At 39.3% G+C, this 16,157-nt stretch overlaps 1 protein-coding gene across 1 annotated transcript in view; it reads right to left on the reverse strand.

Annotated features, from left to right (window-relative positions):
* Rnf17 (ring finger protein 17) overlaps positions 1–16,157 on the reverse strand; it is a 211,144-nt gene that overhangs the window by 38,803 nt on the left and 156,184 nt on the right. The window contains exons 23-26 of the mRNA XM_008824356.1: positions 14,991–15,081; positions 13,007–13,122; positions 11,402–11,688; positions 5,388–5,551 (exon numbers count right to left, since the gene is read on the reverse strand). Coding sequence (XP_008822578.1) covers positions 5,388–5,551; positions 11,402–11,688; positions 13,007–13,122; positions 14,991–15,081 — 658 coding nt within the window. The remainder of the gene's footprint in view (positions 1–5,387; positions 5,552–11,401; positions 11,689–13,006; positions 13,123–14,990; positions 15,082–16,157) is intronic.

Here is a 16,157-nt window from a genome sequence, read left to right on the forward strand (position 1 = left end):
CGAGCCAGCTCTTGGATTTGTTGATTCTTTGTATTGTTTTCTTTGTTTCTATTTCATTAATTTCTGTCCTGATTTTTGTTATTTCTTTTTGTCTGCTGGGTTTGGGTTTCATTTGTTGTTGCTTTTCAAATGTCTTGAGCTGCAGTGTTAAGTCATTTATTTGTGTTCTAATTTTTTAATGTAGGCACTTAGAGCTATAAACTTCCCTCTAAGGACTGCTTTCAATGTGCCCCAGAGGTTTCGTTGTGTTGTACTGACCTTTTCATTTAGTTCCAGGAATACTTTTATTTCTTAATTTCTCCTTTGATCCATTCATCATTTAGGAGTGTGTAGTTTAATCTCTATGTGTTCATGTAGTTACTAGGGTTACTTCCAGTATTGACTTTAAACTTTATTGCATTGTGGTCTGATAGAATGCATATAATTATTTCAATCTTTTTGTATTTGTTGAGGCTTGTTTTGTGCCCCAGTATGTGGTCGATTTTGGAGAAAATTTCATGGTGCACTGAATAGAAAGTATATTCTTTGGTGCTTGGGTGGAATATTCGGTAGATGTCTGTTAGGTCCATTTGATGTATGGTGTTGTTTAATTCAGATGTCTCTCTGTTAATTCTCTGTCCTGCTGACCTATCTCATGAAGACAATGGGGTACTGAAGTCCCCTACCATTAATGAGTTGGGATTAACCTGGGTCTTAAAGTCCTGTACTACTGTTTTTATGAAGTTGGGTGCACCAGAGTTTGGTGAATATATGTTCATGATTCTAATATCTTCTTCATCAATTGTTCCTTTGATTAGAATGAAGTGGCCCTCTTTATCTCTTCTGATTCATTTTAGTTTGAAGTCTATTTAGTCACATTAGAATTGCAACTCCTGCTTTTTCCTTAGTGCCATTCGCTTGGAATATTTTTTCCATCCTTTCACCTTAAGGTAGTGCCTGTCCTTGAAAGTGAGATGGGTTTTGTTTCTTAATCCATTTAACTAGGCTGTCTTTTGACTGGGGAGTTCAGTCCATTCATATTCAAAGTTATTAATGAAAGATGTGTGTTGATTCCTGTCGTTTTGATTTCTGTTTGCATTCTTGGTGTAACTGTGCATTTCAACAGTTATACCTTCATTAAGTTTCTTTCTGTTACTCCTTGAGTATAGTCATTCCTTTCTTCACCTCTTTGTATTGCTTTAAGAACTCTCTGAAGGGCTGGTTTTGTGGACATGAATTCTTACAGCCTATTTATGTCATGGAAGATTTTTTCTTTCCCCTTCAACTATAACAGACATTTTGGCTGGGTAAAGTAATCTGGGTTGGCATCGGTGGTCATTTAGAACTGGGAATACTTTGGTCCAGGCTCTTCTGGATTTCAGTTTGCACTGAAAAGTCTGCTGTAATTCTGATGGGTTTTCCTTTTTATGTGACTTGTCTTTCTTTTGCAGCTTTCAGTATTCTCTTTATTCTGTATGTTTAGTGTTTTATTATGATGTGCCATGGAGAGTTTCTTTTCTGGTCCTTTCTATTTGGTGTCCTATGTGCTTCTTGTATTTGTATGGGTATGTCTTTAATTTTGGGAAATTTTCTTCTACAATCCTTTTGAAGATCTGGTCCATACCATTATCCTCAGATTTTTCTCCTTCCTCTATGCCTATGATGCATAAGTTTGGTCTTTTTATGGTGTCACACAATTCCTGTATATTCCATTCTTGTGTTTTCTTAAATTTTTCATAATCTTTGCTTGAGTGGTCTAATTTGTCTACTTTAATCTTCCAGTCTTGATATTCTGTTTTTCTTTCATTCATCCTATTAGTGAAGCTTTCTCCTGTCATTTCTAATTGGCATATTGAGTGTTTCACTTCCTTCTTCATTTCAGCCTGAGTATTCCTCAGTATTTCTCTTTTCTGAATTCATTTGGAAGTTTATCCCTGTCTTCTTTCAGTTGTTTGATTTGTGTGCTCTTTAAATTCACTGAATTCTTTTACCATGTTTATAACTGTTCTTTCGAATTCCATGTCCTAGGGGGTTCTCATTGGACTCCTCTTCAGGACTGCTGGTACTTGGTGGGGTTTTTCATGTTATTAATTATATTTTTGCTGTGACTTTGACATGTGGATTTCTTTTGTAGTTTCTGATTTTTGTGTGACACTCAAGCCTTCCTTTGTTGAGTTTAGTTCTGCTTCTGTTTGTAAACTTTATGTGCCTTTATGTTTTACTTTTTGGGCATGAAATGAAAAACCTAGGCGCCATGAGGCCACCTGATAGGAATGCCTGACAAGAGGTCAAGCATTGAGAAACTAGCTTATCAGAAAAACAGGACGTAGTGGTCAAGCCATCTGCATCTGGCAATCCCCGGGGCTTGATACCAGGAAATCAGGAGAAAAACCTCTGTGTCCCTGAGGTCACCTCCCATTTAGCAATCCCACTTCCCCTTAGCCCCGACCCTTACCCCATATTTCTGTGTGCTTTTGAAATTACTCTGTGTGTTTTTGAATTAACCAATAACCGCGCTTCTGCTTCTGTACCCTGCTTCTGCTCTATAAAAGTGCCAAGCCCCAGCCTGTAGGCGCGCAAGTCCTCCGAGGAGACTTTGTGCCCACAGGTACCTGTGTACTAAATAAACCTCTTGCTGTTGCAACCCGAAGGCTGACTTGTCCTCAGTGGTTTCACTCTTACAAAAAGCTGGTTGGTCTAGGCTTCAGGTCTCTTTTGATTTTATACTGGAGGGACCAGATGGCTTTAGTCCTGATGCTCAGGAGTTCCCACAGAGGCCCAAGTCGGATGAGGATCAGATGCTCTCAGGCTTTCTCCTAAGGTCTGGATCCCTCTAGTCAGCAGGCACAGTGCAATTTGGGAGGATTGCCAGGTAGAGGTAGGATTCAGAACTCTCAGGCAGTCAGGGAAGGAGGCGGTCTCAGGAATCCCGGTTGGGGGTGGGATAGCCAGGGATGAAGGCTGGTCTCAGGTATGCAAAGGTGAGGTGGAGGAGGGAACAGGTTTTGAGGGCTCCAGGGAACTAGACTGAGGAATTGGGTTGGTCTGGGTGCAACAGCTTGGAAGCAGTGGGGAGTCTGGGCCAAGAGGGTACTCCAGAGGTCTGGGGTGCCAAGAGAAGAAATGGGACAGTGATCACGCTAGGAGAGATGGGGCGGGGGAGCTGGGAGAGTGAATGAGGTTGTGGAAGTCAAGGTGCAGTGGGTGGGGTCACACTTATCCAGGAAAGATGCTGGCCTCAGGAAACTGGGGGTTGGGCCAGCCAGGGATGAAGGCTGGTCTCAGGTATGCAAAGGATAGGTGGGGGAGGGAACAGGCTTTGAGGGCTCAAGGGGACTAGACTGAGGAATTGGGTTGGTTTGGTGCAAAGGATCAGGAAGCAGTGGGGAGTCTGGGCCAAGAGGGTAGTCCAGAAGTCTGGGGTGCCAAGAGAAGAAATGGACCAGTACCCATGTTAGGAGAAGAGACGGGGTGGGGGAGCTGGGAGGATGAATTATTTTTTATTATTTTTATGCATAGGAGTGCTTTGCCTGCATATATGTAAGTGTACCTGTGCATGCAATGCCCACAGAGGCCAGAAGGGAGCATCAGACCCCCTGGAATTAGAGTTTTGATTGGCTGTTAGCCATCAAGTGGATGCTGGGAACTGAACCTGGTCTTCTGAAAGAGCAGCCAGTCCTCTTAACCACTGAGCTATCTCTTCAGCCTCTCAATTTTCTTTTTAAACTGCGAATAGGGATAGTGAGATGTCTCAGTGGGTGAAGGCACTTGTTGCTAAGCCTGATGACCTGAATTTGATCACCAGACCCCACATGGTATAGAGAACAGACTCCTCTAGGTTGTTCTATGATCTCCATATGTACATAGTGGCACATACGTGCTACACCTCCATACACACACACAGACACATACACACACACACACACAAATACAGGAAGAAAAACAAAAAATTAAAAAAAAATAAAGGAGGGAGACAGATGGCTCAGCAGTTAAGAGCACTTGTTGTTTTACAGAGGAGCCCAGTTTGGTTCCCAGCACTCAGGTGGGGCAGCTCACAACCACTTGTAACTCCAGTTTCTGGGGATCTGATTCCCCCTGCTGGATTTGGTGGGTACTGGACTCACATGCACAAATCCATATTCTGACATACATATACATATAATTAAAAATAAAACCTTTAAAGTGGGAATAATAATTTATATCCAGGATACTTATAAATAGTATAAAACACATGCTGGAATTACATACATGCACCACCATGCCCAGCCTTTGTGTTCAAATATATTAGTAACTGAACAATGAAGAAATCATTGTAGGGAGGATGTACCACTTAGCTCTAACTGGCAGCCCTGTGTGTGTTAGCATGTTCACACACATGTGAAAGGAGCTAAAACTTGAATTGTCATGTAGTTTAGGTACTATCACCAAACAGAAGCTAAAATTCTACCTAAGGCAGGTTGGAGAGATTGCTCAGTGGTTAAGGCAGATATTTCTAGAGGACCCGAGTTTGGTTCCCAGTACCTGTGTCAGGCAGCTCACATCCACCTGTAGCTCCAGCTTCAGGGAATCTGACACCCTCTCTGGCCTCCATGGGCACCTGCACATGTGTGGTAGACACACAGTCACACAGACACAGACACACACATACACACACACAAATAATAAATCTAAAAAAAATCCTGTTTAAGTAGAAACAAAAGATCTCTTTAATATTTTCCCCTCATGCTAATTAGAAATAAAAATTTCCAGTACTGAGTATCTGATGAAATATTTTGTCAGTTTCATTGCTTTACTAAGTAAATGGAGGTATGTATATCTATTTTATGTTTTCATTTTTAATGTGTGAAGCAATTTTTAAAGATTTTGAAAGAAATTTGAGTGCTACCTCCTTGTTCTGTAAAGGTAAATTAGCCCTTAACATGGAAAGAGTAGGTCTTAAAAAAAATTGCTAGGGAGATCATTAACACACTGTAAAACAAATTGTTTTACTTAACACCATGTGTCCTGTGCATACAAGGGCTATCAGTTAGAGCTAAGTGGTACATCTATTAGGTACCAGTAATCACATCCTCCCTACAATGACTTCTTCATTGTTCAGTTACTAAAATATTTGAAAACAAAGGCTGGGCATGGTGGTGCAGGTCTGTAATCTCAACACTTGGGAGGCTGAGGTGGGAGAATCCCAAGTTCCGTGGCTGTGCTATATAGTAAGACTATGGCTTAAAACCACCACAACAAAAAATAAAAAAGTAAAACATCTGTTACAAATAACAGTATAATTTATTTCACTGATCTTCCTGAGTGAGCTCCTCAAAAGATGTTTTAATCAAATGTTCATGTGTTCTAATTCAAAAGAACACTTATTGCTGTAGTAGTCTGACTAGTCACAAAACAATGAGCAGACTTACCTGGACGGTACCTCCTACAACTTCCATGACTTTGCCTCGGTACCACATAGTATCAGAGCCTCTCACTGCACAAGGTTCTCCCTTTTTCCAGAAATATGGCTCCAGAAGACCAAGGCACTTTAAATTACTTTGAATTTCATTCATCATTTTTATAAGCTCAAACTCTAAAAATAAAAAGCATTTAGGGAAACTTTTTATCATTCACTTTTCATTAAGAAATCATCAATGGGCTGGCAAGATGGCTCAGCATTAAGAGCATTGACCGCTATTGCAGAGGACCCAGGTTTGGTTACCAGCACCCACATGGTGGCTCACAACTGTCTATAACTCCATTTTCAGGGGATATGATGTTCTCCTCTGACCTCTGCAGTATTGCATGCATGGGTGCACTTACATACATACAGGCAAAACACTCATAAACATAAAATTAAAAAAAATTTAAAATTTTGAAAAAGTCATCAACAACTTGAGTAAATTTATCTTACCTAATACAAGGAATTAAAATCAAGCCTTTAATAGAACTTTATAAACATTTAATACAGTCAGTCTTTGAGAGATAGGGTCTCCTTGTAGCTGGCCTGGAACTTGCTATGTAGACCAGGCTGGCCTTGAACTCACAGAGATCTACCTACTCTGCCTCCAAAGGTGCGCACCACCACACCTAGCCAGTACTTACTGTTTTGTAAATATACTGCTGACAGCATATGCTTTGATCTTTGCTATTTTGAAAACACAAGCATCATAAAGTACTCTTAGTTAAACACATACCAGATAGCTTAATACAAAAGAACTACCAATTTAAGGCATCAGTTTAGCAGCACACTTAAGTATAACACAAGTTATACATTAGTCTATGATTAGGTAGAAATAATACTGAAGATGTGAGAATTTTAATTTTTTTTGGGGGGGGGTGAAACCAAGGAGTTTATTGGGCTTACTTACAGAGCAATGAGTGAGGACTTATTTACAAGAATGTGGAGAATTTTAATTTTTTAAAAATTTATTTATTTTTACACCTACTTCCCAGATAGCACCTCCCATAGCCTCCCTCCCCCCTTATACTCTGATAGCCCTGCTACTGTCTGCTGTGTTGTCGGCACCCCAGCCATTCCCCACTACCTGCCCTTCTGGTGAATCTAGTCAGCCTATCTAGAGGTCTTTGTTTTAGGAGGGTCAGCTGTTCCTCATCTAGTGGTAATCAGTTGTCAATATTCCTTTGGATAAGATTGGGGTCTGCTGTTGATTTTCCCAGTTCTATGATGGGTTATGTTGTGTGTACGTATGCATATACAGACACATGCACATGCATATGGAGGCCAGAGGACAACCTCAAGCATCATTTCCCCAGTCACTGTCCACCTTTTTTCTTTTTGAGACAGGGTTTCTCACTGGCCTGGAACCAGCCAAGTAAGATAGGCTGTCTGGCCAACAAGCCCCAGGGATTCACCTCTCTGCCTTCTCAGTGTAGGTATTACAAGAGTGTGCCACTATGCCCAGTTTATAAAAAAAGTTTTACTTATTTTTTAATATTATGTGTGCATGTGCGCATGTGTAAATGCCACTATAACTGCCCATGCAAGTGCTTGTAGAACCAGAGGTTGACATCTAGACACTTCTCAATTGCTTCTTCTCCTCACTCTTTGAGACAGTCTCTTGAAGAACCTGGAACTCATTATTTTGGCTGGCTACAATGGCTGGCCACTATGTCCCTGGGAACTGCCTGTCTCTGTTCCTCAGCTCTGGGGTTACAGACATGTGCCACCACACCCTTATTTTATGTGGGTGTGGGGATCTGAACTCAGGACCTCATGCATGTGCAGCAAGCATTTTACACCCACTGAGCCATCTTCTCAACCCCATACCTGGCTTTTTTATGTGGGTTCTGGAGATAGAACCAATGTTTGCCTGACAACCACTTTTACTGACTGAGCTAGCTCCTCAGCCTAAATTCTAATTTTTCTTTTACTGCAAACTGTCCCATTATTTCCATAGTCTCCATATATCCCCTAGAACTGATACCACAGAAGGCAAATTCGAGTCAGTGCTCACCTTAGTCTTGCTTCTTTAGTTCTGTTGTCATAGGTAGCTGTATAAGCCTTAGTTTGTTCTTTGTATACTGGGTGTGACAGATCTCCCTACATAATTAGCACTAAAAAGGACTAGATGGGATGCATCCCAGCATACCGACTAACTTATGACAGTCAGCCTATTTTGGCAATTACTGGCCATGCTGAATGAAGCTTCTGGGTTAGGTGCTGTTACAACAGGTATTAAACATTCACTTCTGTAATAGGTGTACTGTTTTTCAAACTGAAAAACTGTATTTAGGAACTCAACAAATGTGAGGAAAATGTCACCATATTCATAGCTACTATACCCTTAACCAGCAGGTGTCCTCCCTAAGGAGTGCATGGTGTCTAAGTATGTGAATGCTGGAGTTACATGAAATTATGGAGTATTCTAGACCACTCCCACTGTGGTCAGGAAGCATTTGGATGCAAACCCAAGGCAGCCTGAAGGAGGTTCTGAATCGTCTCAAAAGGCCTTCAACCTTGAAACATTTGCTGTGATTTCTTCTTATTCTAATAAATTCACACTTTTGTTTTCAGCTTCCAAATACACTGATTTATGACTATTTGGTTCTGTGATTATAAAAAGAAATCATGTAACCACTTCCACAATGGAACATATCATTCATAACAATCTGAATCCATGTTCCTGAGCCATGGTCACTCATATTTTGCTCTGAAAAAAATCGATCTTTTATTCCCTTTAGGGTAAGACCTGTGTTTTGTATTAAAGAGACAAAAGGCTACATTATGGGCAATATTTGGTAAAGATGTCAGGATAGAGAGTAATAAGAGGTAATTGTTTAGAAAATTCACAATATGGAATCTTTGATTTCTTTTCCATTTGAGGATATAATATATAAGCATATTATGTCTGCATCCTTTCCACATACCTCTTATTCCTTCAATTCCTCCTGTATCCCAACTTCCTCCTCTCAAATTCATGACTGTGCTACTACATCCCTCCATCCATCCATCTACCTATCTATCATCCATCTACCCACCCACCCACCTATGCATCCATCTATCGATTCATCCACCCACCCATCCATTCATCCTTCCATCCATCAATCCATCTACCCATCCATCCATCCATCCATCCATCCATCCATCCATCCATCCATCCACACACACCCCTACTGAGTCCAAGTGACCTTTATTTGTGTTTGTTTAGGGCTGACCCTTTAGGATTGGGGTCTCTGAAGAGAAAAGAAAACATGGGAGGGTGGCAGATACAGGTGACTCTGTGAGATGGTGGTCAGCCTGGTTCACCTAGTGAGTTCCAGGCCAGCTGGGGCTACAGAAGACTCTGCCTCAAAAAACAAAATAAAATGAAACAAAAAACACCAAAATTTTTTTAAAGTACATAAAAAAATTAATAAAAATTTTATTAAATAAAAAATAAAAAGGTTTAGAATAAAAGCAGGTGATCTTTATTTCATTCTATCATAAATATAGTTTTTATTTAACTATCTGTTTAAAGACCTGACAAATCTTTAATGCCCTACCTTATTAATTTAGGTATTCTTAATTTCTTAAAAATCTATTAAAGAACCAGCCTGAGAGGGTGGGTTCCGACCTCAATCTGTGTAGCAGCTGTGATCTCAGCAGACCACCAGAGCGTGCCTGTTTCAGGCCTGCCTCTGGCATAGGGGCTGAGAATGCAGGGGACTGCCTGAGAGTGCCCAGATCCTGCCTCCAAGTGGTGAAGGCTTTGAGAGGGAACTGACACTGATTCTAACTACTCCAACAGCTATCAAAATGCCTGAAAGCAAATCCTGAATCCGCCACTCTCGAGTTCAGCCTTGGCACACAAAAGAAAAATGAGGAGGAACCCAATAGAGGGATGCTTTTGGAAGCTCTCATCAAGAAATTCCAATGGACTCTCATATGAACATTTGAAATTTGCCCTGTTCTGACTTGTTCTAGTTCCCTGTCTGGAACTTGTAATGCTATAATTACTCTTGCCTTTACTTCTCCTTCACATCTCCTATTTAACTAGTCAAGGACTTTCTTTTCCCCCTACAGATAAGTATTATGCAATTTGGGAGTCTTTTAGATAGACCCACTGAAGGGGTACCCCAATTGCTTCACCCTGCATCCCAGTTCACCATGGAAGAAGCCAGAGTGATCTGCATCGCGATTTCCTATCTGTGAGCTGGGTAACCTCTTCAGATGATGGTGTGACAAGAACAAGAGGTAGGAATTGGCTAGTTAGTGTAAAAAGACCCCAAAGAAAGTAGCCAGCTTCTTGGCTGAAAGTCAAAATGTCCTCAGGCCTCTTAGCAACATACTCCATTCCAAAGACCAAAAATGTATAAATTTTTTGGGAGCTCTTATCTAATCCTTAAAAGATTTTAGGATTACCTCTTCAGGGGGGAATGTTAAAGAGTAGCAAAAAAAATCCCCATTAAAAAAAAAAAAAGAGTACATGACGTTATCAGAAAAAAAGTGATGGGGAGATATGGGAGGACTTGGAGGGGAGGGAGTGGACATGGATTTGATCAGAACACCTTATACGCTTATATCCCTGTATGAAATTCTCAATAAATTTAAAAAAAATCTATTAAAATGGGGCCCTGCAAGATGGTTCAGTGGGTAAAAGTGCTTGCCATGTAAACCTGACTATTTTGAGTCTGGATACTCAGATCCCATGGTGGAAAGTAAGATCCCACCCCTAAGGTTGTCCTCTGACCTTCATATGTATGTTGTGGCACATGTGTCCCCACCCTACTTCCAAATAATAAATTAAAAACTTAAATCCATTAAATTATATTTGAGTCTATTAATTATGTTTCATAAAACATTTAAATAATCTCAAAACATCACTTAAGAGATTTCTGATCCTCAAACAAGTATTAGAGGGATAATAAGCATTTAAAACAGTATAGTTTACTCAAAGTAGTTTTAAAAAAATTTTATTATTTTATGTGCATGTGTGTATTGCCTACATGTATGTAAGTGCACCCATGTTGTGCAATGAAAGGAGAGGCCAGAAGACAGCATCAGATCCCCTGGAACCAGAGTTACAGATAGTTGTTGGCTGTCATGTGGGTTCTGGGAATCAAACCTGGGTCCTTTAAACCTGGGTCCTTTGGAAGAGCAGCCAGTGCTCTCAACCGCTGAGCCATCTCTCCAGCCTGAAAGTTGTTTTTTTTGTTGTTTGTTTTTTAAATATAAGGCAATATTCATTGAATTATAAGACAGAAGTTTTGTTAAGTTACAAAATTTTGTACTGGCTACATGGATTTTGATAAGGGTGTTCTTCTAAAAGAGATTCTAAAAAGAAACTTTAAGGGGATGGAGGGATGGCTCAGAGGTTAAGAGTGCTTGCCACCTAATCATGAGGACCAGAGTTCACATCCCAGTGCCTCAAGCTGGGAGAAGAAAAAGACTGGGTCTCTGGTGCCGGTTGAGGGAGGAGTGTCCCCCAGGAAGGGATTTCACCTGGTTGGGACAGACTCATCCTCCAGGAAAAAAGCTACATATGCATATTTCATGGCTTTTGTTTCACTTTTTCTGTAAGTCTGTACCACTGCCATATGAGGCAGAAACAAAGTAAGAATTTCTCCCCCGCCCCCCACAAAAAGAATTTCTCCCCAGTTTTGGCCAAAACTGTGAGGAAATTCCTTTTTCCAATTCTGCCTACCTAGAACGCAGATTTCTCTTAATGTAGGCAAGCATTGGGACCCACAGCCAGGCTGAGGGCTCTAGTAACAATATATTAAAATTAAAATGCTCAAATAGGTTTTATGTGCTAGGCATTGCTAAAAATACTTTGTGTGCACTTGGAGAATTAATTTAAAACTCCTAGCCACCGCTTAAAAATGAATTTATAGAGGTTAAATCTTGATGAAGTATTCCAGTTGCATAGATCTTACTAGAAAACTTAAGTTGCTAGACCCAGAGATATTGATGAATCCTTTCTAACATAAAAGACCTTACCTGATAATTTAGGTACTACAAATATAGTTCCATCATCACCAACACAACTCACGATTGCCTCAAATAGCTTTGTGTTAGGAACAGCTGGTGGTTTATAGCATCCAGTAGTTCTGGTTTCTGAAGTCTTCTCCTTCAATTCAGGTACTTTCTGTTCAATAATCTTATCAGCGACTTTTTTGTCAGTATCAAAGTTAATTTTAACACACTTAGAAACTATTGACTCTTCTTGTTCCAGAGGCATTTCCAGAGACTTCTCAGATGAATGGCTATTATCTGATTTACTAATTCTGTAACACCCCAAAAAGAACATATTTAAACAAAAGCAAATATAAAAATCTGAAGAAAAATTATGAAAAGAATCCTTCAAACATATGGAACATTTAAATAAAACATTTAGTCTAGGATCTATGGTTTAGTTTGTCATGAAGAAGAAAAGAGGAAAATGGCTTGGTGGCTAGAGACTGATACAATTTCAGAGCTGTATTATAGCAGGGCTTTGAACAACTGTTAGCTCATAATCCCCTGTAGCTGCCTGTCTTTCTCTCAGAAATCAGGCCATGCTTCCCCTAACCAGCACTACTATCTACTTCTTATAGAAGTAGCAGGAAATTATAAACAAATATGCTTCCTTATCTCTGATGCTCACCCGCTGAAACTGGCTTTAAGCTATAGCCAGGCTCCTCATTCACTGAAGGAAGTTGTAAAAGCGGTCTCTCATGTACTCTCTCTTTCCTCACTTTCCTCCCTCCCCTCAAATCCTCCTGCAGGTGTCCATGGTGGCTATTTCTTCTACTCTTTCACCTTAACCATCACACCCTTCTTTAAAAGTTTTTTTTTTGCTTTATTTTTTAATGTATATGCATGTATTGCATGCATGTATACAAATGCACCCGTGTTGCACCATGCCCACAGAAGACAGAAGAGGGCATCTGTTCCTCTGGAACTGGAGTTATGGACAGTTGTTAGCTGCCATGTTGGTTCTAGAATTCAAACCTGGGTCTTCTGCATTATCGGCCAGTGCTCTTAACCATTGAGCCATCTCTCCAGCCCCCATCACTCCCTTCTTAACAACCACTCAAATACTAAAGACAGGATGCTCAAACCAACTGGAACCAGCTGGCTATTAGAGACAACTGCTAACTGTTCTTTGCTCCACATCATTAGCCTTCTAAAATTGTGGGTTTCCATCATGCATCTGATGCCATGCAACATCTGGAAAAATCCACACAAAGATAAAGGGGATATGTAATATTCTGGGAACCCCTCCCACTTTGATTCCCTGACTTTTCCCACCTTACCTGGTGAATAATCTTCCCTGTGTTAAAGCGTGTACACAAAACTAGCTATCCAAGATCCCAGTGATCTCTCTCTTGAGAGAGCCAGTATGTAATAAGCAGATTTCAGTATGTAATAGCTGGCCAAAATGAATAATAAAGAAATAAGCAATCTGTTTCTGAGCTGACTCTTTAGGAATTACTGCATAAATAACTTTTAAGAGCAAATAAGATGCAGCTTGGGTTTGAAAAAACCCAGAGAAGACATATATAGGCAATTATCAAGCATCTATCATAAACTGATATCAAAGAATTTTTCAAAAGTCTGTACCTTCTTTTTCTCAAAGCCAAACCTTTTTTAATCAAATATTTAGAAACATCAACGTGTTTGCCTTTTTCATCTCGGCAGAAGATTTTCACAGGTAATGGCCATGTTGTGCTGTTTTCCTGTTGATATTTAGGAGCAGAGTAGATATGAGACATGAAAATGAAATCTTCAAGCAATATTTTACCAGTATTTTTCTATACTTCTTTATGCAAGAAAAATCCCAGCTAAAATTATTTTGACACATAAATATATAAGAAGGAAATAGCATGGAACACAGCTGGTAGGGACAGACATATATATTAATTTTTTATGTTTACCTATTTTCAGATATATTTTGTGAAACTGATCAGGAAGACCTCACTGCTAATGTGAAATTTACCCAAAACAAAACAAAGTAGAACACATTAAAAAACTCTCATAACCCCAAATCCCAACCAAGTAAACTAAAAAAAAATTTTTTTTTCATCATCCCCAATTGAGGAGAGTGGAAACATCACCAGTGAGCATGTTTCTTTATTCCCCTCAACTCTTTGTAAATTATAGAATTAAATTGTATTTTCCAATGTGTGCTTTATTTTTCTATAAAAGCAAAAGTTATAAAAATGAAGGAAGTATGCAAAGAAAAGGGAAACATGAAAAAGTGAGTTATATAAGAAAATTCTAGTCAAGGAAGTAAAACATAATTAGAAAAAGTAAAGGAAGCAAGAATACTTTTTTTTTTTTTTTTTTTTTTTTTTTTTTTTTTTTTTTTTTACTTTTTGAGACAGGGTCTCCCTGTAGCTGGCCTGGGATTCACTATGTCACTATGTAAACTAGGCTGGCCTTGAACTCAGAGATCCGCCTGCCTCTGCCTCCTAAGTGCTGGGGATTAAAGGTGTACACCACCATGCCCAGCTAAGAATACTTTATTATGAAAGACATAAGCCTTTTCTCAAATCCACATTCACAAACAAGCACATTTTATCAGTTACTTTTGACTTCACTATAAGCTTTTCTAATTTAATGAAATATCAAAAAAATTCAGAAACAGTTCAATTTATAGATTAAAATTTTATTTTATATGTATGAATGTCTTGCCTGCATGTATGTAAGTGTACCACATGTGTGCAGTGGTCACAGAGGCCAGAAAAGGGCATCGGATCTCCTGGAATGGGAGTTACAGACAGTTGTGAATTGCCATGTGGTGCTGGGAACTGAACCTGGGTCCTCTGCAAAAGCAAACAGTACTCTAACTGATGAGCCATCTCTCCAGTCAGCTAGTCTATAACATGTAAATTTTCAACTCATATATTTAGAAATATTTTTTTCTTTTGTCTTTTTGAGACAGTGTCTTCCTGTAGCCCCAGCTGGCCTGGAGCTCTCTACGTAGACCAGGCTAGCCTCAAACTCATGAAGATCCACCTGACTCTGCCTCCCAAGTGCTGGGATCAAAGCATGCACCACCACACCCAGGTAGAAATACTTTGATTCAGCCATATTATAATTTGTGGAATACTGATTATTCATTTAATTTTTTTTTCTGGGTGGGTGCAACAGCAAAATGGGTAAAGCTGCTTGCTGCCAAGTCTGATGATCTGAGGTCAATCCTTGGGACCCCTTGTAGGGACCAATCCCTACAAGTTGTTCTCTGACTTTCACACATGTGCCAGGGCTTGTGGCCCCCCAACCCCCAAATAATTAAGCAAGTAAGTAAATAAATAAAAATTTGATTTTTCTGAGCCAGGTTCTCACTATGTAACTCAAACTGGCCTTGAACTCTTACTCTTCCTTCCTCCACCTCCTAAGTCCTGGAATTATGATTGTATACTACCATACCTGACCATAGAGTATTATGAGCAGGTATAATACATGTACATAAGACCAGCAAAATTTGCAATACATTCCAAATTTTTTGCTGTTATTTTTCTAACAAGAAAGTACACTATGTAGATTAAAACATCACTGAAATAAGTCTGTATCTGTTGTAACTGTTTACTCCACTCCCTACCTGTAAGATTATAGTTGCTATAGCTCCAGTGAGGTACAATGAAAGACAGTCACAAGCTGTTGCTGTCCACTTGTCACTCCCACCAGCTGGTCTAAAGCAAAAGTAATGACAATCTGTATTACAATGAGTTTAACATGATATCAAAATAGTTATGAAACATTATAAACAGTACAGTTTATACATACAGAAACATTATAAACAGTACAGTTTATACATACAGAAACATTATAAACAGTACAGTCTGAACCCTCAATATAGTAAGAAATAAAGTTGAACATAGAGTTATGTTATTTTTATAATTTTCTTTCCCATTTTGTAGCCTTTCCTCCCCCTTTAAACTTGGGCCTATATACATGTTTATTTTTGTGTATCTATTCTACAGCCACATGAAGACTTCTAAAAAGAAGTTAAATTTTAAGTATTTTGTCAATTGTGTTTCATATCTACCAACCAGACTATCAACCCTAAGAGAGCACAAATGATGTGGTTAGTAGTTTCTCATTATTCACCCTGATGCCTAGCACAGTGCCTGGCAAACTTGAAGTCGATAATGGAAAAAGAAAAACAACCTCAAAACATGACAATGATGATTTCACAGCCTACTTCTGGAAGTTCTCTGAAATTCAAATGTAATTCGAATCACTACCATAAACATGAACTTTCAAGACTTTATAAAACCTTATTTTGGGGCTGGAGAGATGGGTCAACAGTTGAGAGCACTGGCTGCTCTTGCAGAGTACCTGGGTTCAATTCCCAGCACCCACATGATAGCTAACAACTGTCTGTAACTCCAGTTCCAGGGAATCTAAAACTTTCTTCTGACCTTTTCAGGCATTGAATAACACAAGTGCACTTACGTACGTGCAGGCAATACATTCATACACACATAAAATAATAAATAAAATAGTTAAAAACTTTGATCTTTTTAGTTATTGCATTGTTGATTTAACTAATTAAATTAATTCAACAAAGTTACTCAAAACTTTTGATGTAGTCATGAATTCTGAATGAATAAAAATCAGCACATATATGTCTAATTTTGGGGCAAAGACTGAAGAGCAGACAATAATACACACAAAAAAAGTTCAATAACAACTTGGTTCAGTAACAACTTGGCATAGTTCAGAAGGCAATATGGCTCAGCAGGTAAAGGGAGCTTGCTGTGCA

This window comes from Nannospalax galili, unplaced genomic scaffold (assembly GCF_000622305.1).
Source record: "Nannospalax galili isolate Female #2095 unplaced genomic scaffold, S.galili_v1.0 scaffold388, whole genome shotgun sequence".
Taxonomy (NCBI): domain Eukaryota; kingdom Metazoa; phylum Chordata; class Mammalia; order Rodentia; family Spalacidae; genus Nannospalax; species Nannospalax galili.